This window comes from Pan troglodytes, chromosome 2 (genome assembly GCF_028858775.2).
Source record: "Pan troglodytes isolate AG18354 chromosome 2, NHGRI_mPanTro3-v2.0_pri, whole genome shotgun sequence".
NCBI lineage: Eukaryota > Metazoa > Chordata > Mammalia > Primates > Hominidae > Pan > Pan troglodytes.
Genome location: NC_086015.1, coordinates 55,155,608 through 55,183,324, shown reverse-complemented (window position 1 = coordinate 55,183,324; position 27,717 = coordinate 55,155,608). Strand labels below are relative to the sequence as shown.

Below are 27,717 nucleotides of genomic sequence, written 5' to 3'. Positions count from 1 at the left end.
CCCTGACCCTCGTGTAGCCTAACTGGGAGACACCTCCCAGTAGGGGCTGACTGCCACCTCATACAGGTGGGTGTCCCTCTGAGATGAAGCCTCCAGAGGAAGGATCAGGCAGCAATATTTGCTGTTCTGCAGCCTCCGCTGGTGATACTCAGGCAAACAGGGTCTGGAATGGACCTCCAGCAAACTCCAACAGACCTGCAGCTGAGGGACTTGACTGTTAGAAGGAAAACTAACAAACAGAAGGGAATAGCATCAACATCAACAAAAAGGACATCAACACCAAAACCCCATCTGTAGATCACCAGCATAAAATACCAAAGTTAGATAAAACCACAAAGATGGGGAGAAGCCAGAGCAGAAAAGCTGAAAATTCTAAAAACCAGAGCACCTCTTCTCCTCCAAAGGATTGCAGCTCCTCACCAGCAACGGAACAAAGCAGGACGGAGAATGACTTTGATGAGTTGACAGAAGTAGGCTTCAGAAGGTCAGTAATAACAAACTTCTCTGAGCTAAAGGAGGATCTTCAAACCCATCTCAAAGAAGCTAAAAACTTTGAAAAAAGATTTGATGAATGGCTAACTAGAATACACAGTGTAGAGAAGACCTTAAATGACCTGATGGAGCTGAAAACCATGGCTCGAGAGCTACATGACACATGCAGAAGCTTCAATAGCCAATTTGATCAAGTGGAAGAAAAGGTATCAGTGATTGAAGATAAAATTAATGAAATAAAGTGAGAAGAGAAGTTTAGAGAAAAAAAGAGTAAAAATAAACAAAGCCTCCAAGAAATATGGGACTATGTGAAAAGACCAAATCTACGTCTGATTGGTGTACCTGAAAGTGACGGGGAGAATGGAACCAAGTTGGAAAACACTCTGCAGGATATTATCCAGGAGAACTTCCCCAACCTAGCAAGGCAGGCCAACATTCAAATTCAGGAAATATAGAGAATGCCACAAAGATACTCCTTGAGAAGAGCAACTCCAAGACACATAATTGTCAGATTCACCAAAGTTGAAATGAAGGAAAAAATGTTAAGGGCAGCCAGAGAGAAAAGTCAGGTTACCCACAAAGGGAAGCCCATCAGACTAACAGTGGATCTATCGGCAGAAACTCTATAAGCAGAAGACAGTGGGGGCCACTACTGAACATTCTTAAAGAAACGAATTTTCAACCCAGAATTTCATATGCAGCCAAACTAAGCTACATAAGTGAAGGAGAAATAAAATCCTTTACAGACAAGCAAATGCTGAGAGACTTTGTCACCACCAGGCCTGCCTTACAAGAGCTCCTGAAGGAAGCACTAAACATGGAAAGGAACAACTGGTACCAGCCACTGCAAAAACATGCCAAATTGTAAAGACAATCGATGCTAGGAAGAAACTGCATCAACTAATGGGCAACATAACCAGCTAACATCAAAATGACAAGATCAAATATCTACCTATAACCTTCTGTCTCATTGATCTGTCTAATATTGACAGTGGGGTGTTTTTATCTACCTTTGGTCTTTGATGCTGGTGACCTACAGATAGGGTTTTGGTGTGGATGTCCTTTTTGTTGATGTTGATGCTCTTCCTTTCTGTTTGTTAGTTTTCCTTTTAACAGTCAGGTCCCTCAGGTCACACATAACAATATTGACCTTAAATGTAAATGGGCTAAATGCCCCAATTAAAAGACACAGACTGGCAAACTGGATAAAGAGTCAAGACCCATCATTGTGGTGTATTCAGGAGACCCATCTTATGTGCAGAGACATACATAGGCTCAAAATAAAGGGATGGAGGAAGATCTACCAAGCAAATGGAAAGCAAAAAAAAAAAAAAAAAAAAAAAGCAGGGGTTGCGATCCTAGTCTCTGATAAGGCAGACTTTAAGCCAATAAAGATCAAAAGAGACAAAGAAGGGCATTACATAATGGTAAATGAATCAATTCAACAAGAAGAGCTAAGGAGCACCAAGATTCATAAAGCAAGTCCTTAGATACCTACAAAGAGACTTAGACTCCCACACAATAATAATGGGAGACTTTAACACCCCACTGTCAACATTAGACAGATCAACGAGACAGAAGGCTAACAAGGACATCCAGGAATTGAACTCAGCTCTGCACCAAGTGGACCAAATAGACATCTACAGAACTCTCCACCCCAAATCAACAGAATATACATTCTTCTCAGCACCACATCACACTTATTCCAAAATTGAACACATAGTTGGAAGTAAAGCACTCCTCAGCAAATGTAAAAGAACAGAAATCACAATAAACTGTCTCTCAGACCACAGTGCAATCAAATTAGAACTCAGGATTAAGAAGCTCACTCAAAACTGCTCAACTACATGGAAACTGAACAACCTGCTCCTGAATGACTACTGGGTTAATAACTAAATGAAGGCAGAAATAAAGATATTCTTTGAAACTGATGAGAACGAAGACACAACGTACCAGAATCTCTGGGACACATTCAAAGCAGTGTGTAGAGGGAAATGTATAGCACTAAATCCCCACAAGAGAAAGCAGGAAAGATCTAATATTGACACCCTAACATCACAATTAAAAGAACTAGAGAAGCAAGAGCAAACACATTCAAAAGCTAGCAGAAGGCAAGAAATAACTGAGATCAGAGCAGAACTGAAAGAGACAGAGACACAAAAAACCCTTCAAAAAATCAATGAATCCAGGAGCTGTTTTTTTGAAAAGATCAACAAATTGATAAACCGCTAGCAAGACTAATAAAGAAGAAAAGAGAGAAGAAACAAATAGACATAATAAAAAATGAAAAAGGGGATATCGCCACCGATCCTACAGAAATACAAACTACCATCAGAGAATACTATAAACACCTCTACACAAATAAACTAGAAAATCTAGAAGAAATTGATAAATTCCTGGACACATACACCCTCCGAAGACTAAACCAGGAAGAAGTTGAATCCCTGAATAGACCAGTAACAGGTTCTAAAATTGAGGCAATAATTAATTGCCTACCAACAAAAAAAAGTCCAGGACTGATGGGTTCACAGCTGAATTCTACCAGAGGTACAAAGAGGAGCTGGTACCATTCCTTCTGAAACTATTCCAATTAACAGAAAAAGAGGGAATCCTCCCTAACTCATTTTATGAGGCCAGCATCATCCTGATACCAAAGCCTGGCAGAGACACAACAACAAAAAAGAGATTTTTAGACCAATATCCCTGATGAACGTCGATGCAAAAATCCTCAATAAAATACTGGCAAACCGAATCCAGCAGCACATGAAAAAGCCTGGCCACCACGATCAAGTTGGCTTCATCCCTGGGATGCAAGGCTGGTTCAACATACACAAATCAATAAATGTAATCCATCACATAAACAGAACCAATGACAAAAACCACATGATTATCTCAATAGACGCAGAAAAGGCCTTTGACGAAATTCAATAGCCCTTCATGCTAAAAATTCTCAATAAACTAGGTATTGATGGAACGTATCTCAAAATAATAGGAGCTATTTAGGACAAACCCACAGCCAATATCGTACTGAATGGGCAAAAATTGGAAGCATTCCCATTGAAAACTGGCACAAGACAGGGATGCCCTCTCTCACCACTCCTATTCAACGTAGTGTTGGAAGTTCTGGCCAGGGCAATCAGGCAAGAGAAAGAAATAAAGGGTACTGAATTAGGAAAAGAGGAAGTCAAATTGTCCCTGTTTGCAGATGACATGATTGTATATTTAGAAAACCCCATTGTCTCAGCCCAAAATCTCCTTAAGCTGATAAGCAACTTCAGCAAAGTTTCAGGACAAAAAATCAATGTGCAAAAATCACAAGCATTCCTATACACCAATAACAGACAAACAGCCAAATTATGAGTGAACTCGCATTCACAATTGCTACAAAGAGAATAAAATACCTAGGAATCCAACTTACAAGGGATGTGAAGGACCTCTTCAAGGAGAATTACAAACCACTGCTCAACGAAATAAAAGAAGACACAAACAAATGGAAGAATATTCCATGCTCATGGATAGGAAGAATCAGTATCGTGAAAATGGCCGTATTGCCCAAGGTAATTTATAGATTCAATGCCATCCCCATCAAGCTACCAATGACTTTCTTCACAGAATTGGAAAAAACTACTTTAAAGTTCATATGGAACCAAAAAAGAGCCCACATTGCCAAGACAATCCTAAGCCAAAAGAACAAAGCTGGAGCCATCACATTACCTGACTTCAAACTATACTACAAGGCTACAGTAACCAAAACAGCATGGTACTGGTACCAAAACAGAGGTATAGACCAATGGAACAGAACAGAGGTCTCAGAAATAACACCACACATCTAGAACCATCTGATCTTTGACAAACCTGACAAAAACAAGCAATGGGGAAAGGATTCCCTATTTAATAAATGGTGCTGGGAAAACTGGCTAGCCATATGTAGAAAACTGAAACTGGATCCCTTCCTTACACCTTATACAAAAATTAATTCAAGATGGATTAAGGACTTAAATGTTGGACCTAAAACCATAAAAATCCTAGAAGAAAACCCAGGCAGTACCATTCAGGACATAGGCATTGGCAAGGACTTCATGACTAAAACACCAAAAGCAATGGCAACAAAAGCCAAAATTGACAAATGAGATCTAATTAAACTAAAGAGCTTCTGCACAGCAAAAGAAACTGCCATCAGAGTGAACAGGCAACCTACAGAATGGGAGAACATTTTTGCAATTTACCCATCTGACAAAGGGCTAATATCCAGAATCTACAAAGAAATTAAACAAATTTACAAGAGTAAAAACAAAGAATCCCATCAAAAAGTTGGCAAAGGATATGAGCAGACACTTCTCAAAAGAAGACATTTATGCAGCTAAGAGACACATGAAAAAATGCTCATCATCACTGGTCATCAGAGAAATGCAAATCAAAATCACAATGAGATACCATCTCACACCAGTTAGAATGGCAATCATTAAAAAGTCAGGAAGCAACAGGTGCTGGAGAGAATGTGGAGAAATAGGAACGCTTTTACACTGTTGATGGGAGCGTAAACTAGTTCAACCATTGTGGAAGATAGTGTGGTGATTCCTCAAGGATCTAGAACTAGAAATACCATTTGACCCTGTGATCCCATTACTGGGTATATACCCAAAGGATTATAAATCATGCTACTATTAAGACACATGGAGATGTATGTTTATTGAGGCACTATTCACAGTAGCAAAGACTTAGAACCAACCCAAATGTCCACCAATTATAGACTGGATTAAGAAAATGTGGCACATATACACCATGAAATACTATTCAGCCATAAAAAAGGATGATTTCATGTCCTTTGCAGGCACATGGATGAAGCTGGAAACCATCACTCTAAGCAAACTATCACAAGGACAGAAAACCAAACACTGCATGTTCTCACTGATAGGTGGGACTTGAACATTGAGAACTCTTGGACATAGGGCAGGGAATATCACACACGGGGGCCTGTTGTGGTGTGGGGTCGGGGGGAGGGATAGCATTAGGAGAAATACCTAATGTAAATCATGAGTTAATGGGTACAGCAAACCAACATGGCACACGTTTACCTATGTAACAAACCTGCATGTTGTGCACATGTACCCTAGAACTTAAAGTATATATATAAAGAAAAGTACAGATCACAGTAGGAAAAAATCCCCCAATTAGTATTTGGAAGAGGACTATTTAGTTTGTCTTGCTGTATATGAACTGACTAACAAACTACAAAGCTGTAAACTTGGTGGATACCTTTAAAATAAATTATGCATCAGAAATTATACAGCTCAGAGAAATTCCCAGTGGCCTTGGATAAGAACAGTAAGAAAGACCTATGTCATTTTTTTTTTTTTTTTTTTTTGAGACAGGGTCTGGTCTCACTTTTTCACCTAGGCTGGAGTACAGTGGTGCAACCTTGGCTCACTGCAGCTTCAACCTCCTGGGCTCAGGCGGTCCTCTTGCCTCACATCCCCAAGTAGCTGTGACTACAGACACACGCCACACGCCCAGCTAATTTTTGAATTGTTTCTACAGATTGGGTTTTGGCATGTTGTCCAGGCTGGTTCTGTCAGATTTTAAGTGTCTATTATATGAAATAGCTTATAAAATCTGTATCAGTGAAAGGTACTTGATTATATTTCATTAATAAAAATTAAGTTTAAAACTGTATATAATTTCAGTTTTCTATAAATATTTCATTAAAACCTAATAGAAACATAAATCAAGTCCTATTCTCCCCAGTGTATATGGAAATAAGACTAAATGCTTGTTTCCAGGGTGACAATATCCACATAGCAGGCCACTGGTTAGAGTCAACAGCAAAGAAGAAAAAGAGAATTCGTACATACTGTAAAAAGGGCACACATTCGTTCTATCTTCTCTGGGTTCCTCGGCCCACCATTCTTGTTCAGTCTTACCAGAAACCGCTCACTGAAATGTAGGAAAGAAAGATATAGAGAAATGTGAGTAACACACTCCAGAACAAAGAAAAAGGGCAGATACGGAAAAACACTAAACATATTTACATAACAGCTTGCAGTGACAAGCAAGGCCAAAAACACACGTCTAGTGGCAGGACACCCTCTTTTTTCCTGCCAAGTAACATACAAAGGAAACTACAAACTGCCTGATAGGTGCTTCTGTTTATTTGCTGATTGTAGCTGTGTGTTTTATCTGTTTGAAGGTGTGTGCTCCCTGAGGGCAGTAAGGAGTACTGTATCTTATATTTCTCCCAGATATTCCCAAAACACCAGCATGATGCGAAATCCATAACAAGCATATACGTTCTTTGATGTGAGCACTCAGATCATCATAAAACCATTCATCATATTAGAGCTGAAAGAATCTACATTACCAAATTTACATCTTCTATATCAGAAGTCCCCAACCCCGGGCTGCAGACTGCTACGGGCCTGTGGCCTGTGAGGAACTGGGCCGCACAGCAGGTGAGCAGCAGGTGGACAAGCATTACCACCTGAGCTCTGCCTCCTGTCAGATCAGCAGCAGCATTAGATTTTCATAGGCGCACAAACCCTATTGTGAACTTCACGTGGAGGGATATAGGTTGTATGCTCCTTATGAGAATCTAACTAATGCCTGATGATCTAAGGTAGAACAGCTTCATCCCAAAACCATCCCACACCACCACCTCCACCCATCAGTCTATGGAAAAATTGGCTTCCATGAAATTGGTCACTGGTGCCAAAAACATTGGGGAGTGCTGTTTTATATAACTCTTGAGAATCACTTTAGGGCAGCAGTGTCCAATCTTTTGGCTACCCTGGGTCGCATTGGAAGAAGAAGAACTGTCTTGGGCCACACATAAAATACACTAACACTAATGGTAGCTGATGAGCTAAAAAATAAAAATAAAAATAAATCTCACGATGTTTTAAGAAAGTTTACGAATTTGTGTTAGGCTGCATTCGAAGCCATCGTGGGCTGCATGCAGCCTGTGGACCACAGGCTGGACAAGCTTGCTTTAGGTCTTAAAAAATGTTACAGCTCATAGGTGGGAATAGAACAATGAGAACACATGGACACAGGAAGGGGAACATCACACTCCAAGGACTGTTGTGGGGTAGGCAGAGTGGGGAGGGATAGCATTAGGAGATATACCTAATGCTAAATAACGAGTTAATGGGTGCAGCACACCAACATGGCACGTGTATACATATGTAACAAACCTGCACATTGTGCACATGTACCCTAAAAGTTAAAGTATAATAATAATAATAATAAAAAGAGTTCCAGACAGAAAAAAAAATGTTACAGCAACTTATAAAAATTTTGGTGGAAATTCAAAAAGAAATGATGTGTTATAGCTGAAGCTACAATCAGAACTTAATAGAGCCATTAAATATTTTATTCTCCAAATAATATATGTAATTTCAGGAGGAAATTACAATTACTGGACTAGAAAACCTTAGAAACAGTGTTTGCAACATTTGGAGAAATGTCTCTTTACTCTCGCATCTCCTTCCTGCCCCTGCGCAGAATCTCATTCCCACCTCTTTATCCGGAGATTTACTACCAACTGTAAAGGAAAACTGTGCCATGGTGAAGACAAAGCATGTGATTCCAAAAGTAACTTACTTATTTTGTGCCTCCGGTCATGTACTCATGGAATATATGTAGTATCAGTTTAGTTTGTTCGTGTATTCATTTGGTCAGTCTACAAATTGTTATTAAGTTCTGTGTGCTTGGCACGTGAATATAAATGTGAATAAGACATATACAAGGTACTTTTTCCTCATACAGCTATGGTCCTGGTAGGCAGTTAGACATGCAGAAATGAATCTCAGAAAGATTTGGGTCAGATATAAATTTGAGATTCTTTAGCCAGGGGAACAAATGGGAATAAGCAGGGAACATGCAAAGAACAAAGAGAAAAGGGGCTTTGGTCAGATTGCTGAGGGACAATGACATCTAAGAAACAGGTAAAAGAAAAACTATCAAAGTAGATGCATGGGGCAAATGGAAAAACAGAAGAAAAATATGAAGGATGGTGAGATGTTGCACTGGTCAAGTGAAGAAAGTGTCTGAAAGAGGAGGGAGGGGTCAACAAGGTCCAAGACCATTGAGAGTCACATGTAACAAGGACAAAACTCTCGAACACAGATCACTGGTGATTCTGGCAAGAACTGTTTTAATGAAATGGTAGAGAAAGATGCCAGTGTGAGGAGTAGGAAAGAAATGATGAAGCACAGTCTAGACCACACTTTAAAGAATGGTTGTGAAGAGGTGGAAGTGATGCATTTTTAGTTAAATGGGCATGGGGGGTTGAGGGAATCTTTGTTAAAATATGGGATAACCCACATACACACAGTCAATTAATTTCAAATAAAGGTATCAAGGGGGGGGTGTATAGTACGTTCAGCAAATGGTGCTGAACAATCCATATGAAAAAAACTAAGCCTTGACCCTTGCTTATAAAAATTAACTTGAATGTATCACAGGCTCGAATACAAGAGCTAAAACTGTGAAAGAAGACAACTCAGTGAAAAATGAAGACAAGTATCTTGTATATCTTGTTCACATTTGTTTCCACATTTAGCACATAGTAGAAAACTTTCTGTCGCCCGAGATTATTAAGCAAATATCACAAATCACAACAAAATGATAAATTAGACTTTACATAAATTAAAAGCTTTCTTTTTAAAAGATACTGGTGAGAAAATGAAAGGACAAGCTACAGACTGAGAGAAAATAATCACAAAACATTCACCTAAGAAAAAATTGTATTGAGAACATACAAAATGTCCAATAAGAATAAACATTCAAATAAAAAATGGACACAAGATTTGAACAGACCCTTCACCAAAGGATGTGCAGAGATGGCAAATAAGCACAAGAAAATATCATTAACCATTAGAGAAATGCAAATTAAAAACACAGTGAGGGCTGGGTGTGGTGGCTCACACTTGTAATCCCAGCACTTTGGGAGGATGAGGCAGGTAGATCTCCTGAGGTCAGGAGTTTGAGACCAGTCTGGCCAACATAGTGAAACCCTGCCTCTACTAAAAATACAAAAATTAGCCAGGCATAGTGGCGGGTGCCTGTAATCCCAGCTACTCAGGAGGCTGAGACAGAAGAATCGCTTGAACCCAGGGGGCGGAGGCTGCAGTGGGCCTAGATCGCCCCACTGCACTCCAGCCTGGGCAAAAGAGCAAAACTCCATCACACACACACACATAAAAAAAACAGAAAACAAAAAACACAGTGAGATACCACCACACACCTACTAGAATAGCTATAATTAAAGAATGAATATACCAGCCGGGCACGGTGGCTCACGCCTGTAATCCCAGCACTTTGAGAGGCCGAGGCAGGCAGATCACATGAGGTCAGGAGTTCGAGACCAGCCTGGCCAACATGGTGAAACCTCGTCTCTACTAAAAACACAAAAATTAGCTGGGTATGGTGGCCTGTGCCTGTAATCCTAGCTGCTCTGGAGGCTGAGGCAGGAGAATCACTTGAACCCGGGAGGCAGAGGTTGCAGTGAGCCGAGATTGTACCATTGCACTCCAGCCCGGGCAACAAGAGAGAAACTCCGTCTCAAAAAACAAAGAATGAATATACCAAAGGTTGGTAAGAATGTCAAGTAACTAGAACTAAATCTCTCATAAACTGTTGGTAAGAATGCAAAATGGTACATCCACTTTGGAAAACAGCTTGACAGTTTCTTATAAACATATACATACTAAATGACCCAGTAATTCTCCTCCTATGTGTTTACTCAGGAGAAATGAAAAAACTTACCCAAAGATCTATATATAAATATTTATAGCAGCATTATCCACAATGGCCAAAACATGTAAGAACCCAAATATCCATCAGGGGGATAAATGAATAATCTACATAGTAGAGTATCATTTCACAATTTTAAAAAACAAACTACTGGGATGTATAATAATATGGATGAATCTCAAAAGCATTATACTAAATGAAAAAACTCAATGAAAAAAGGTCATAGGCTCTATGTCTCCATTTATGTTGCATTCTGGAAAAGACAAAACTATAGGAACAGAAATCAAATCAGTTGCTAGGGCTGGGGAAGAAGGGTAGGGACTGACTGCAAAGGTACATGAGGGAACTTTTTGAGAGTGATGAAATGTTCTATTTCTTGACTGTGGTGATGGTTTCACAACTATATACATTTGTCAGGACTCACTGAACTATGCATTAAAAAGGGTGAATTTTACTGTGTATAAATTACATTTAAAAAACCTGACTCAAAAAAAGATGGGATACACCTAAGAAAATTTATATCTAATGGGACAAGGCTTATAGAAGGAGAACTACTGAAGACACAGGATATAACTGGCAAAGGAAAATCACTGAGTAGGTGAAGAGGGATAGAATCCAGGAAAGAGTGAAGAAGGAAACAATAGGTGTAGATACAAATAAGCTGTGGTTTTAGTAACAGTGTAGACACAAATAAGTTGTGAGTTTTATCACAGACAGGAAATAAAAAACAGTAAAGTAAAAACAAAAACCACTTCCAAAAATAACAGAAAAAAATTCTCAAGACCATTTAAGAGAAAATGTAATGGGGAAAGGTAGAAAAGACAGCTGTGACACAGACAAGTGAAAAAGTGGCAAAAACATAGAGTCAAGACAATTGTCTTCCCAAAGTATCTTCAATCGTTATAAAGCTTGCCATCTCCTTTGCTGCCACTAGTCTTGGCCATTACTTGACTAATTTGGATTATTATAACAGCTTCCCAGCTCTACTTCTGTTTTTGCCTCTCTAAAAGCCATTCTTGGAGAGACTGATCCTTTTAAAATACGAATCGGATCATATCTTTTCCCAGCTTAAAACCTTTTCATGCTGTCAACTGATTTTTTACAAGGGTGTTAAGACAACTCAGTGGAGAAAAGAATAGTATTTCAACAAACAGTGTTGGGACAACTAGATATTCACATGCAAAGGAATGAAGCTGGACCTTTATTTCACACCATATGTAAAAATTAAGTAAAAATGAATCATAGATCTACATATAAGAGCTAAAACTACAAAATTCTTAGGAGAAAATATAGGTATACATCTTTATTATAACTGCTGTGATGATTACTAAGTGACATGTATGTAAAATGCCAACTGCTATGTAATAGGGCTTCAATAAATTATACCCCTTAGGAACTGTCAAAAAAAAAAAAAAACTCTCCAGGAAATTATGTGAATTTCAAAAATCTGACTTTTAATTTAAACTAAGTTAATCTGACTGGATTAAAATATTGGCACCATTTGTTATTAAAAAAAAGAAAAAAAGAAAATATAGGTATAAATTCTCATGACCTTGAATTAAGTAATGGTTTCTTAGGTAGGAAGGACACCAACAGCACAAGCAACAACAAAAAAAGGGACTTCATTACAGTAAAAAACCATTGTGCATCAAAAGACACCATCAACAAAGCAACAAACAAGCCACAGAATGGGCAAAAATATTTATAAATCATATACAGGTAAGGGACTCGTACCTATAATATATAAAGTTCTCTTAAAATTCAATAATAAAAAGACAATTCAAAAGTGGGTAACTTGAATAGATATTTCTCCAAAGAAAATACACAAATGGCAAATAAACACATGAAAAGATGTTCGGCATCATTAGTAATCAGGGAATTGCAAATCAAAAGCACAATGAGGGTACCACTTCACACCTCTAGAATGGCTTTATTCAAGATGATAGATAATCATAAGTGCTGACAAGGAAATGGAGAAATTGGAACCATCATACACAGCTGATGGGAATGCAAAATGGTACTGCCACTTTGGAAAAACAGTCTGGAAATTCCTCAAAAGGTTAGCATAGAAACCATATGACCCAGAAATTCTACTCCTAGGTATATATCCAAGAGAAATAAAAACATATGGTCACACAAAAATTTGTACATGAATGTTCATAGCATTATTAATAATAGCCAGAAGGTGAAAACAACCAAAATATCCACTGACAAGTGGATAAATAAAATGTGGTAGATATAGCCAAATAACAAAATATTATTCAGCCATAAAAGTAATGAAGTACTGACACATACTAAAATGTTGATGAACCTTGAAAACAATATTCTAAGTAATGGAAGCCAATCACATAAGACCACACACTGTATGATTCCATTTTTATGATATGTCTACAATAGGCAAATCTACAGAGACTGAAAATAGATTAGTGTTTGCCTAGGGCTGGGGGTTTGGAGGAAATGAAGTGACTATTAAATGGTATGGGATTTCTTTTTGAGTTGATACTGTTCTAAGATGGACTGTGGAAATGGTTGCATAACTCTAATATAATAAAAGCCACTGAACTGTACCCTTTGAATGGGTAAACTCTATAGTATGTGAATTATATTACAAAAGGCTGTTACAGAAAACAAACAAACAACAAAGTTTTTTGTGGTTTACTCTTACTCTCAGATAACACGTAAACTCTCCAAGATCTGCATGGCCTTGTGTGAAACACTTGACTCGGCCTATCTTACATCCCCATCTCATCTCACACGAGCCTTTCTTGCTTATTCTCCATACACACACTGGTGTCCTAGATACAAGTTTCTTGAACATGCCAAGCTCATTCTTGCCTTAGGACCTTTGTGCATGTTGTTTTCTCTGGAATGCTGTTCTTTCAGCCCAAGTGGCTGGCTCACTGCCATCCTTCACATCTTAGCCTAAATGCCAGTTTCCTAGAGAAGCCAACTTTGATATGTTGGCAAGAGCAGTACTCCTTTACCTCTTCCCATTACTTACTCACTTTTTTACAGCATGTAGCACAAACTAATTATTTTCTTTCTTTGTTTATTGTCTTTCTCTTACACAAGAGAATAAAATCCCAAGGATAAGGACATTTGTTCCCCTCTGTACCTCTAGTACTTCTAAGAGCCCAACCCTATAATAGGTGCTCAATAAATATTGAATGAAAAAAGGTGGAAATTTCCTGAAGAACTTCTGTGTGGTATGTGGAAGTTTGCTAATGAGGGTCACCATAAAATGGACGGGTACATCACCATCACACTATGCAGAAACATCCATGAGCCAGGAGGGAGCAAATGAGATAGCACAAATCAATCTTCTAATTTGGTGACAAAGGACCAACAAGCATCAAATATGTTGTGACAGACACAGTCCCCCAGATGCTCACTAAATCCATGTTTTCTGTTTCTTCTTGGGTACACAGCTAGAGTATACATCTTAGCCCCCCCATTGCAGTTGAGTGGAGCCATGTGACTGAATTCTAGACACCAAAATGTGAATGAATGTGATGTGTGCAATTTCTAGGCTTAGTCCTAAAAACTTCTTATATATGTGCCTTCATGCTTTTTCCCCTTCTAGAGACCTGGAGTGAAGATGCCCCTAGTACAACCTTGGTGCTATGTACTGATGATGGCAGATTATCCATTAGTCTTGGTCCCTAAATGAATGTGTGGATGAAGGCTACCTTAATAACTGCAAATTCACCCACCCAGGGCTATTATAAAAGCAAGAAAATACACTTTTATTGTGTTTGAACCATAATATATTTTTTGTTACAGAAGTTGATCTAACTAATATGTATACCATGCACATAACAATCCCCAATTATCTGATAATGTGATAATATGCCTTCACAGATACATGAGTATAAAAGTAGGTTTCAGGAAGTTTATGTCTTTCGAAGGGATTTTCAAGAGAATCTATCATAACTTCTGTACTATTCTTCGGAAGGAAAACATACAATTGCTCTCATCCTCACATTATACGCTCTGTGAATCTCTCAAAAGCAGACACCTCCCCAACAGGCTGCTTTTTGGAGCTGCCCATAGCAGGGTACTATTTGGAGGGACTTACACCAAGGTCTTGTCCAAAAATAAAATGGTAGATGAAGCAAATATCTAGGTAAATACGCTTGCTGGCTCTATCAGAACATAGGAACTTCCTTTTTCTCCTCAATAATGAAAGGAAGCCCTTGAGTTTAGTTCTCACAGTGCCAACCTGAGCTTTACATTTCCTCAAGACTTTCATACTCTAGTTTCACCTGGCCTTTTTGACAATTCTTAACACTCAAAATAACTGTTTTTTTCACTTCAGAGGCCTTTGGGCATACACATAATTATTTCATTTATCTATCACACCTGTTTATATACCCGTTTATTTATATATTTTGCTAGCTTCTACAATGGGTATGATAAATAAATTCTGCTTTCCATTAATATTCAAACTATTTGAAGACAAATAATCTATCCAATGTTCCCATGATTTGTCAATAGCTGTTTTACAAAAAAAGTGGCAAAATATTGTTGGGAAATATTGTATTGAACACAGACAGGTTTCTACCCTCTAGGACTTTTCAGAGGCTTAAACTGGTGGTATATGTTTTAAGAATTGAGGGGACAGGTGACATTTTACCCCACAACCCACTTTTGTGTAAGGCAATGGAGTCTGTAGAAACATAGTTGGATAAATGCTGATTGAATCTACTTGGCAACTAGAGCAAGAGCAAGTACTCGTATTCTTCAAAGGTGTAACAGAAACTGTGGCCAAGAGAGTCAAATTTACTCATGAGATTTCATAAACACTCACACCTCTATATGAGTAATTCTTTAATATGAATCAGAAACCATCTTTCTAAGTTACTATCTGATCTCTTTCAAGAGAAAAAGAGATGGTTAATTCTTGCTCTTCAGTAAGCAATATTACAAGACAACTACTCTACCTTTAGTTGTTTTTATGATGATGAACTATAGACATATAGCATATGAAGTTACATTAATTTCATATTATTGATCAAGTTCTTACAAATGAATCCCATAATTTCAATCTGTGACAAGTCTAATGGTGTCTTAATTTTAAGATAACTACCTTTTTTGAGATTTGTAATTCTTGGATGGCACTGCGTTTTGTACATGCCTTCATTGATGGCAATTCATGCATCCCTTCAACAAATGTTTGGTGACTGCCAATGAGGTATCAGCCCATGCCAGGCACTAAGGCAGAGACGAGTTTCTTATCCTCAACGAGGGTACATCCTAAAGACTCTGTTTTGGAAACGGAAGCAGTTTTCTCAAATAAATTTAGAGGAATTCTCCCAACTTTTTCAATTTAATCTTTATGTTCCTCATTCGGTCCTCCATGAATATGGATGCCAACTGCTTAGCATCTCTCTCATGATAACCTGCCAGGTGCTTGAAAATAAGCAAGTAGTCCCAAGGTTATACTACACTGTATGACCCAACAGAGTAGGAAATATCTAATATCCCCTCATAGATTCATTTTCCAATTTAGATCACTTGGCTTTATTTCTCAAATTCTTTAAGTTTTCCCACTTTATTTTAAAGCACAGAAAGCAGAAATACACACAAAAAAGGGGTTTTATAAAGGCAAATGATGGTCCAGGGCTATGGTTTCCAAATTTTTTTTTTAAGCTGTTTTTTTTAAATTAATTAATTTATTATTATTATACTTTAAGTTTTAGGGTACATGTGCACAATGTGCAGGTTAGTTACATATGTATACATAGTGTCAGCTTTTCTCTTCTTTTCAACAGAAACTTACTCTGTTCACCAACATATAAAAAATTAAGAAGCAGATTTTCTTGGGTTGAATCAGAGGTGAGGGTTTCAGGAAAGGGGGATAATGCAGGAATCCTCCATAGTTAGGCCTCCACTCTGACCACCAGTTCTCCTTGAGACACTTCAGGACTCCAAGTAACATTTTTGTAACTACTGGTATAATGCAAGGGTTCTTTCTAGCCTTCCTCTTTCCCTTTTATTCTTTCAACAAACATTCACTAACTTCTATCATTTTGCAGAAACTGAACTAAATGCTGAGGCTATAGAAATGAAATAATTCCTGTCCTCAAGTCTGGTGGAACAGAGACACACATAAACCACAAATTGCACCACGATGTGAAAATGCTATAATTGCATAGAAAGGGGCTGACAAGGCCAGGCACGGTGGCTCATGCCTGTAATTCCAGCACTTTGGGAGGCCGAGGCGGGTGGATCACAAGGTCAGGAGATCAAGACCATACTAGCTAACAAGGTGAAACCCCGTCTCTACTAAAAATACAAAAAATACAAAAAAAAAAATTAGCCGGGTGTGGTGGTGGGCGCCTATAGTCCCAACTACTCAGGAGGCTGAGGCAGGAGAATGGCATGACCTGGGAGGCAGAGCTTGCAGTGAGCCGAGATCGTGCCACTGCACTCCAGCCTGGGTGACAGAGCGAGACTCCATCTAAAAAAAAAAAAAAGGTGGCGGGGGGCACCGACAAACTACTGGATTGAGGGTAGGCTGCCTGAAGGAGGTACTGGAACAGGTTCTTGAAAGACTGCAAGGCTTTTGCCACTTGGTAAGGGGTAATTAGAGATGAAGAAAAAGGTATTCCAGGAGGAGAGAGTGCAAAGTGCAGACTTTCTAAAGGATGATGTAGCTTATTGTATGGGGAAGCTCAGAGCATGAGTTAAGAGGGTACTAGAGGCTGCATGCAATGGCTCCACCTGTAATCCTAGCACTTTGGGAGACCAAGGCAGGAGGATCACTTGAGCCCAGGAGTTCAAGAACAGCTTTGGAAATATGGCGAGATCCTGTCTCTACAAAAAATTAAATATTAGCTGGACATGATGGTATACATTTACAGCCCTGGCGACTCAGGAGGCTGAAGTGGGATGATTGCTTTGAGCCTGCTGACGTCAAGGCTGCATGCAGCCTTGCACTCCCAGCCTGGGCAACAGAGTGAGACCCTGTCTCCAAAAAAATAAAAATAAAAATAAAAATAAAAATAAAATTAAAAAAAGAGTACTGGATAGCTGGCCAGAGGTGCCATGCAACACAGTGTGGATTATTTACGTGTGAAGAATTTCCAAATTTGACTACCATTAGTAGTACCTGGCAGCTTACTTAAAATGGAAATATCCTGGGCCAAACCCAAGATCATCTGGATCAGAATCTCTAGAGGAAAGGATTCCCGGAGACAGTCCAGGAATCTATAATTTTAAGGACTTCAACTGGTATTAGGGCTAGCAAGTTTGAAAAACCGTATTGTGGGCCTTAGAGAGGCTCTGAAAGTTCAAACTTGAGAAGCAGCATGATCCCCTAAGTGTTTAGACTGAGCATCTGGGCTGCAATGCAGAAGCCAGGTTGGTAACATAGAAAGAACTCCAGAGAGACAACAGTAGCAGCCCAGGCAAACTATGACACAGTCTTAAAACTGAGGAGAGGTGAATGGATGTGAGATATATTTAGGAGACACAGCTGACCAGATTTACCAGTTGACTGGATGTGGTTATATCAACCAGAGAAGATATAGAAGAAGATTATATAAATTTTGGGTATACATACTGAATTCGAGGTCTCTGTGGAACACATACGTGAACAGAAAACAGGCAGCTAAAAACCCATGTCTGAAAGTCAGAGAAAATATGTGAGAGGGAGATACAGCTCTGGTATTGATTATTTTGCTGTAGTAGCTGCAACAGCAGCCACTGAGTGAGTGTTTTTTTGCGCACCAGGCATTGTTTTAAGTATTTCTTTTCTTGCCTAATTGCTCTTGATCTTTACAACAGGTATTTTACCTCTGAAGAAACTGAGAGTTGGAGAGGCAAAGTTCCTGGCTTGAGATGAAAAAGTAGAGAGTAGTAAAGTTGAAATTCAAATCTGGAAAGGTTTGAACTCAAAGCCCATGCTTTATCTGTTATTTCCTCTCATGAAATAAGTACTGAAAAAAAGTTGTGGGGTGTGGAAAGTTCGGTTCCATGGGAAAATATACCTGGGAAATGCTGCAAGCCACATCTTGCTTCAGAGATGAAGAGTGTCTGTGTGGCACAGGCTCCTAAAGGTGCTGCATGAAAGAAATCTATCTCCAGGATTCCTATTACCTACATGTACTCTGACTCTTCCAACTAGAAAGTCTATGCCATGTACCCACTCCAGCTCTTCTGGAGGCACACAGTTTGTTTGAAGTTCATGACATTCCCACCAAAGAGACATAGATAATGATTTGCTTGATTAAGAACAAGCAGAAACTTGAATGGCAAATAATCCCAGAAAATTGGCTTTTTCCATTTTGTCTAAGATAAAACAGACACATGAGTAAATCTGCTGTTACATATTCTCAAGTAATTATAAAAACATTTTTGTAATTATACAGCTCCTATCAGGTCTTCAGAAAACAGAACTACCATTTCACCCAGCAATCCATTGCTGGGTGTATACCCAAAGGAATATAAATCATTCTACCATAAAGACACATGCAGGCATATGTTCATTGCAGCACTATTCACAATAGCAAAGACAGGGAATCAACCTAAATGCCCATCAATGGTAGACTGGATAAAGAAAATGTGGTATATACACACCATGGACTACTATGCAGCCATAAAAAAGAACAAGATCCTGTCCTTTGCAGGAACATGGATGGAGCTGGAAGCCATCATTCTTAGCAAACTAACGCAGAAACAGAAAACCAAACACTACATGTTCTCACTTATAAATGGGAACTAAATGATAAGAACACCTGAACACAAAGAGGAGAACAATAGACACTGGGGCCCACTGAGGGTGAGGGTGGGAGGAGGGAGATGAGTAGAAAAAATAACTATTAGGTACTAGGCTTAGTACCTGGGTGATGAAAGAACATTCTATCATCTCTGAAGTTCCTTCTCAATCCTGCACCCTTCCCTCTTAGTGGGCCCAAATCAATAAATTCAGCCTGACCCAACTCTATGTTCCTTCCACCATTATCCCACACCCTTAATATCCATTCCCATGCCTGTTCTCTAGATTTCTGTTTGTATAAATTAGACACAGCAATCCCATTACTGGGTATATACCCAAAGGATTATAAATCATGCTACTATAAAGACACATGCACATGTATGTTTATTGTGGCACTATTCTCAATAGCAAAGACTTGGAACCAACCCAAATGTCCATCAATGATAGACTGGATTAAGAAAATGTGGCACATATACACCATGGAACACTATGCAGCCATAAAAAAGGATGAGTTCATGTCCTTTGTAGGGACATGGATGAAGCTGGAAACGATCATTCTGAGCAAACTATCGCAAGGACAGAAAACCAAACACTGCATGTTCTCGCTCATAGGTGGGAATTGAGCAATGAGAACACTTGGACACAGGGTGGGGAACATCACACAATGGGGCCTGTCATGGGGTGGGGGGAGGGGGGAGGGACAGCATTAGGAGGAATACCTAATGTAAATGATGAGCTGATGGGTGCAGCACACCAACATGGCACATGTAACATATGTAACAAACCTGCACGTTGTGCACATACACTAGAACTTAAAGTATAATAATAATAATAATAAAGAAAACTCAAGCAGTTCTTTTCAAGTGTAGTGCACCTTCTCATGGGTCACACTCTCAGCCTCACCTCTAGGGACCTGCCAGGACCTTAGTCTAGTTACAGCTCTATAAGTAAACAAGGGTGTTGGGGGTGGGTCCTGAGGAAAATCAACATTATCCTGCCTGGCAACTGCCTCAGGGGAGGCCATCAGTGTTGTCTCAGGCAGCACAGCATGTATCTCCTCAGACAAAGGTGGAAAGGCTGATGGCAGCTTGGGTCGGGGAGGGGATGCTGACATGACTGGGGATGGGGACAGTGTTCTTTCTGGCAAAAGAGGTTCATCAGAGTTCTCAAACTCAGTGTCCCCAGCTTCATCAGGGTCCTCGCTTCATCAGGGTCCTCCCACATGTCCCTATTCCAAGTTGCAGGGTCCCATTATTTTCCAATAAATGCCCTCACTTTAACAGTAGACACCTGGCAAGGCTGTGCATGCATATTTCATTGCAGAACAGCCACTCGCATGATAAGAACTTGTGTCTGTTTTTCCACAATTCCAGCTCTTTCTCTACAGGAACATAATGAAGCTGGTTGGTCGCTCCTAAGTTTGGTGGACAAAGTGATGAAAGAAAATGATGAACTTAGGGATTCCATCTCCCAGCTTCAGAAGCAGATACGGAGCCTCAAATCTGCTATGACTGCCCTGAGTGACAGTCTTATCTCCTGAGGCAGTTGCCAGGCAAGATAATGTTGATTCTCCTCAGAACCCACCCCAACACCCCTGTTTGCTTCTAGACCTATAACTAGGCTAAAGTCCCAGCGGGCCCCTAGAGGTGAGGTTGAGAGTGTGACTCATAAGGAGGTGTGCTACACTTGAAAAGAACTGCTTGAGTTTTCTAATTTATATAAACAGAAATCTGGAGAACAGGATGGGAATGGATATTAAGGGTCTGGGACAATGGTGGAAGAAACACAGGGTTGGGTCAGGCTGAATTTATTGATTTGGGCCCACTAAGTAGGGACTCTGCATTTAATATTGCAGCTTGGGGAGTTAAAAAAGGTTCTAATAGTTTATTTGGTTAGCTGAAATATGGATTAAAAGATGGTCCACTGTGAGAGGAAATGCCTGATCTCCCTTGGTTTAATGTAGAGGAAGGGATCCAAAGGCTTAGGGAGATTGGGATGGTGGAATGGATTAATCACTTTAGACCTACTCATCCCAGCTGGGAGGGTCCAGAAGACATACCCTTGACCAATGCCTTGCAAAACAGATTTGTGAGGGCAACACCTGCATTTTGAAGATGCCCTATAATTTGAAGAGCCCTGTAACTGCTCTTTTCTGTATGCCAGATGTAACAGTGGGAACCACAGTCACTCAACTACAAAATTTAAATACAATGGAAATAACTGGATCCCAAGGTGGCAGGGGCCAGGTGGCAGCACTCAACTGTCACAGGCAAAATGGGCCTACCATAATGGACAGCGGAGGCAAAGTGGCAATCAGAATAGTCTGACTCATGTAGAGCTCTGGCACTGGCTAAGTAATCATGGTGTTCCTAGAGGTTAAGTTGATAGGAAGCCTACTGCATTCCTACTTAATTTATACAAGCAGAAAATTTCTAGGTTGAACGGACAAAAGACTTGTTTGAATTATAAAAACAGAGAATCATGGCCCCGAATCAATTTCCAGACTTGAACCAGTTTACAGATCTAGAACCCCTTAAATGGAGGGAAGCCAGGTACCCCCAAAGAAGGACCCTACTACATTACCAACAATTTATGCAGTGAATCTTTCTCCCATCCTTCCCCAAGGAGACCTCTGGCCTTTTACCAGGGTAACTGTGCACTGGGGAAAGAGAAATGATGAGGCATTTTGGGTACTACTAGACACTGGCTCTGAGCTGATGTGGATTCCAGGGGACCCAAAATGTCATTGTGGCCCTCCAGTTAATGCAGGGGCTTATGGAAGTCAGGCAATTAATGGAGTTTTAGCTCAGGTCTGACTTACAGTGGGTCACCTGACTGAGCCTGTGGTCATTTCCTCATTGCCTGAATGCATAATTGGCATAGACATACTTAGCAGCTGGCAGAACCCCCACATTGGCTACCTGACTGGTAGGGTGAGGGCTATTATGGTGGGAAAGGCCAGATGGAAGCCATTAGCGTGGCCTCTACCTAGACAAATAGTAAACTAAAAAACTATTGTGCCCGGGTGCAGTGGTTCATGCCTATAATCCCAGCAGTTTGAGAGGCCAAGGTGGGCGAATTGCCTGAGCTCAGAAGTTTCAGACCAGCCTGGGCAACACCGTGAAACCCCATCTCTACTAAAGTACAAAATATTAGCTGGGTGTGGTGGCGTGCACTTGTAGTCCCAACTACTCGGGAGGCTGAGGCATGAGAACTGCTTGAGCTTAGGAGACAGAGGTTGCAGTGAACTGAGATCACTCCACTGCACTCCAGCTTGGGCTACAGAGAGGGACTCTGTCTCAAAACAAACAAACAAACAAACATACAAAAAACCAATATTGCATCCTTGGAGGGATTGCAGAGATTAGTGCCACCATCAAGGACTTGAAAGATGTACGGGTGGTGATTCCCATCACATCCCCATTCAACTCTCCCATTTAGCCTGTGTAGAAGACAGATGGATCTTGAAGAATGACAGTGCATTATCGTAAGCTTAACCAAGTGGTGACTCCAATTGCAGCTGCTTTACCAGATGTGATTTCATTGCTTGAGCAAATTAACACATCTCCTGGTACCTGGTATGCAGCCACTGACTCTGCAAATGCCTTTTCCTCCATTCCAGTCCATAAGGCCCACCAGAAGCAATCTGCTTTCAGCTGGCAAGGCCAACAATATATCTTTACTGTCCTACCTCAAGGGTATATCAACTCTCTGGCTTTGTGTCATAATCTTATTTGGAGAGACCTTCATCACTTTTCACTTCTGCAAGATATCACACTGGTCCATTACATTGATGACCATTATGCTGCTTAGATCCAGTGAGCAAGAAATGGCAAACACGTTGGACTTATTGTGAGACATTTGTGTGCCAGAGGATGGGAAATAAATCTGACAAAATTCAGGAAACTTCTACCTCAGTAAAATTTCTAGGAGTCCAGTGGTGTGGGGCTTGTCGAGATATTCCTTCTAAGGTGAAGTATAAGTTGCTGCATTTGGACCCTCCTACAACTAAGAAAGAGACACAATGCCTAGCGGGCCTACTTGGATTTTGGAGGCAACATATTCCTCATTTGGGTGTGTTACTCCGGCACATTTATCAAGTGACCTGACCGTTTTGAGTGGGGTCCAGAACAGGAGAAGGCTCTGCAACAGATCCAGGCTGCTGTGCAAGCTGCTCTGCCACTTGGACCATATGACCCAGCAGATCCAATGGTGCTTGAGGTGTCAATGGCAGATAGGGATGCTGTTTGGAGCCTTTGGCAGACCCCCTTAGGTGAATCGTAGCGGAGGCCTTTGGGATTCTGGAGCACGGCACTGCCATCTTCTGCAGATAACTACTGTCCTTTTGAGAGGCAGCTCTTGGCCTGTTACTGGGCTTTGGTGGAAACTGAACGTTTGACTATGGGTTAAGTCACCATGCGACCTCAATGGCCTATCAAGAGCTGGGTGCTTTCTGACCCATCTAGCCATAAAGGGGATCATACACAGCAGCATTACATCATCAAATGGAAGTGGAATATACATGATCAGGCTTGAGCAGGTCTTGAAGGCACAAATAAGTTACATGAGGAAATGGTTCAAATGCCCATGGTCTCCACTCCTGCCACCCTGCCTTCTCTCCCCTAGCCTGCACTGATGGCCTCATGGGGAGTGCCCCAGGATCAGTTGACAGAGGAAGAGAAAACTAGGGCCTGGTTCACAGGTGGCTCTGTGCGATATGCAGGCACCACCCGAAAGTGGACAGCTGCAGCACTACAACCCCTTTCTAGGACATCCCTGTAGGACAGCAGTGAAGGGAAATTTTCCCAGTGGGCAGAACTGCAAGTAGTGCACCTGGTTGTGCACTTTGCATGGAAGGAGAAATGGCCAGATGTGCAATTACATACTAATTCATGGGCTGTAGTCAATGGTTTGGCTGGATGGTCAGGGACTTGGAAGAAGCATGATTGGAAAATTGGTGAAAAAGAAATCTGGGGAAGAGGTATGTGGATGGACCTCTCTGAGTAGTCAGAAACTGTGAAGATATTTGTATCCCATGTGAATGTTCACCAACAGGTGACCTCAGTAAAGGAGGATTTTAATAATCAAGTAGACAGGATGACCCATTCTGTGGACACCACTCAGCCTCTTTCCCTAGCCATCCCCGTCATCACACAATGGACCCATGAACAAGGTGGCCATGGTGGCAGGGATGGAGGTTACACTTGGGCTTAGCAACGTGGACTTCCACTCACCAAGGCTGACCTGGCTACGGCCATTGCTGAGTGCCCAATTTGCCAGCAGCAGAGACCAACACTGAGCCCTCGATATGGCACTGTTCCTCAAGGTGATCAGCCAGCTGTGGCAGGTTGATTATATTGGACCTCTTCTATCACAGAAAGGGCAGAGGTTCGTCCTCACTGGAATAGAACTTATTCTGGATATGGGTTTGCCTATCCTGCAAGCAATGATTCTGCCAAGACCACCATCCATGGACTCACGGAATGCCTCATCCACCGTCATGGTATTCTGACCAATTCACTCACTTTTATGGCTAAAGAAGTGTGGCAGTGGGCTCATGCTCATGGAATTCACTGGTATTACCATGTTCCCCATCATCCTAAAGCAGCTGGATCAATAGAACAGTGGAACAGCCTTTTGAAGTCACAATTACAATGCCAACTATGTGACAATACTTTGCAGGGCTGCGGCAAAGTTCTCTAGAAGGCCATGTATGCTCTGAATCAAAATCCAATGTATGGTACAGTTTCTCTCATAGCCAGGATTCACAGGTCCAGGAATCAAGGGGCAGAAGTGGAAGTGGCACCACTCACCATCACCCCTAGTGACCCACTAGCAAAATTTTTGCTTCTTGTTCCCGCAGCATTACATTCTGCTGGCCTAGAGGTCTTAGTCCCAGAGGAAGGAACGCTGCTATCAAAAGACACAATGATTCCATTAATCTGAAGTTAAGATTGCCACCTGGACACTTTGGGATCCTCCTACCTTTAAGTCAACATGCAAAGAAGGGAGTTACAGTGTTGGTTGAGGTGACTGACCTGGACTATCAAGATGAAATCAGTCTACTGCTCCACAACGGAAGTAAGGAAGAGTAAGCATGGAATACAGGAGACCCATTAGGGCATCTCTTAGTATTACCATGCCCTGTGATTAAGGTCAATGGGAAACTACAACAGCCCAATGAAGGCAGGACTACAAATGGCCCAGATCCCTCAGGAATGAAGGTTTGGGTCACTCCACCAGGAAAAAAACCATGACCTGCTGAGGTGCTTGCTGAAGGCAAAGGGAATACAGAATGGGTAATAGAAGAAGGTAGTCATCAATACCAGCTATGACCACATGACCAGCTGCAGAAACGAGGACTGTAATTGTCATGAGTATTTCCTCCTTCTTTTGTTAAAAACACTTGTGCATGTATACACTTGTACTAAGAAAACATCTTCATTTTATTTCCTTTCTCCTTTATCATGTGACATAAGATTTATTGACTTAACATCAGCATTTAAGTATTGTTAACTTTATGTAATAGTATTTGGGTTGGGGATTGGTACGTTTCCGGTTGTGTGAAGGATAGTTGTATTATGTTGGGCTTAATTATGACCTTATTATTGTCTTTATTCAAAGATTATGTGTGATCTCAGGAGATGTGTATGGGTTCAAGTTGACAAGGGGTGGACTTGTGATGGTTAATACTGAGTGTCAACTTGATTGGATTGAAGGATACAAAGTACTGATCGTGGTATGTCTGTGAGGGTGCTGCCAAAGGAGATTAACATTTGAGTCAGAGGGCTGGGGAAGGCAGACCTACCCTTAATCTGGGTGGGCACAATCTATTCAGCTGCCAGCACATCTAGAATATAAGCAAGCAAGAAAATGTGAAAAGAGACACTGGCCTAGCCACCCAGCCTACATCTTTCTCCCAAGCTGGATGCTTCCTGCCCTCAAACATGGGACTCCAAGTTATTCAGTTTTGGAACTCGGGCTGGCTCTCCTTGCTCCTCAGCCTGCACATGGCCTATTGTGGGATCGTGTGAGTTAATACTTAATAAACTCATATATATATATATATATATATATATATATATATATATATATATATATAAAAGAACCCTACCACAGAGGGGAACAACAGACACGGGCCTACTGGAAGGTGAAAGGAGGGAGATCAGGAAAAATAACTAATGGATACTAGGCTTAATACCTGGGTGATGAAATAATCTGTACAGCAAACCCCCATGACATGAGTTTACCTATGTGACAAATCTGTGTATGTACCCCTAAACTTAAATGTTAAAAAAAGAAATCATGTACTTATGAAAATTAACTAAATGGTAGCTTAATGTGGTGAGCTACAAACAGTTGTTTTCACTCTAATAATTTCTGCTCTTATCCCAGGATCAGGCTCCTAATTCTAACAATAACAAGCATGTAGATGAATAAATGGGGGCAAGGCTCTGATGACAGGACAGCACAATGCTAAGTCAGTTCATCTTTGCTGTCTCCAACATTCAGGTCATAATGCTTCTGAGGAAGGTGTGTGCCCACGTGAGGACGCTGGAGGATGAGAAGACTGACCTTCCCTTCCATGTGTTTTGCTAATCACACCCATGGGGACTAAAGAAGTGTACATTTTATATTCCTCAGCTGAAAGTTAAGTAGTCTGAAGTACTTACAGAGAGAAGTAATCATGCTTGGCCCCCGATGCCAAAAAAGCAATGTTACTAATAGAACAGCAGCTGTTTCTCCTTACTGAGGAAAAACTCTTTTGCCTGGTGTAGAAAAATGCACCTTTCCTACATAGGCCCTTTGCGACTTCCCAAGAGAAACCCAGACCTAGCAGTTTTGAATGGCATGCTGAAATAATGATCAGATAAATAAATGAATGAAGGTTGAAGAAACCAATTTAGTTTAGAATTACTTCATCAAGTGTACAAAAGACTATCCTCTCAGTCTCTCTGAGTGTACTTAGATAAATATGTAACCTAGCACTATCACAAGAAAACAACACATTTAAGAGCAAATCACCGATAACACGATATAGTGTTTTCCTATTCATTGTTTTCCAATTTATTTACTATGTAAACTGAAAAGATTTAAACAAGTGCTAAAATGTGCTTGCTTTCTTAAAGCCTCATGTAAAAACACAGTCTTAGTAATAATAATATTGACAGTCTTCCTGATCTTGTTACTCTCCCTCATTACCTATACTGGTATTGATACTCTTGTTCTGTGCTTTCCAGTTCCTTGCCACAACGTGAACATTTTTGTTCTTTTTAACTTCATTCCTTTACTCATTATACAAGTTTTTCTCTGTTTGGCATAAAACAAGATATAAGAGTATTTAAGTTTTTTTTATAGTTTGCCATGTAACATACATACTCCTCTATATTTGTCCTATTGTGATTATCGAAGTCCTCTAAGAATACCAGAATATACATATTTATATTTATTAACTTGTTATTTTCACTATTTCTGCTGCTGTTTCTGTGCCTCAATGAGGCAAAGTCTTGCTTGTTTAATATGATATTACATGTTACAGCACAAGATAGAGCTTGTCACAGACTTAGTCCAAAATGAGGGAATCCTGATGAGAAAGGCAGAGCTTACAGAAACTAAACACACACAGAGGAAATAGAAAAATATAGGTTGTTTATAAATAGGAGCTAGAAAATTGAGCCAACCTGAAAGCCACATTAATATTTAAATTTGTCAGATATTTTACTAGATATTTTCTAGGCTTTTAAAATACA

At 40.3% G+C, this 27,717-nt stretch overlaps 1 protein-coding gene across 12 annotated transcripts in view; it reads right to left on the bottom strand.

Annotated features, from left to right (window-relative positions):
- DOCK3 (dedicator of cytokinesis 3) overlaps positions 1-27,717 on the bottom strand; it is a 711,354-nt gene that overhangs the window by 234,378 nt on the left and 449,259 nt on the right. For all 12 annotated transcript variants that reach the window (XM_016941175.4, XM_016941180.3, XM_054681895.2 and 9 more), the window contains exon 10: positions 6,345-6,426. In XM_016941175.4, coding sequence (XP_016796664.1) covers positions 6,345-6,426 — 82 coding nt within the window. The remainder of the gene's footprint in view (positions 1-6,344; positions 6,427-27,717) is intronic.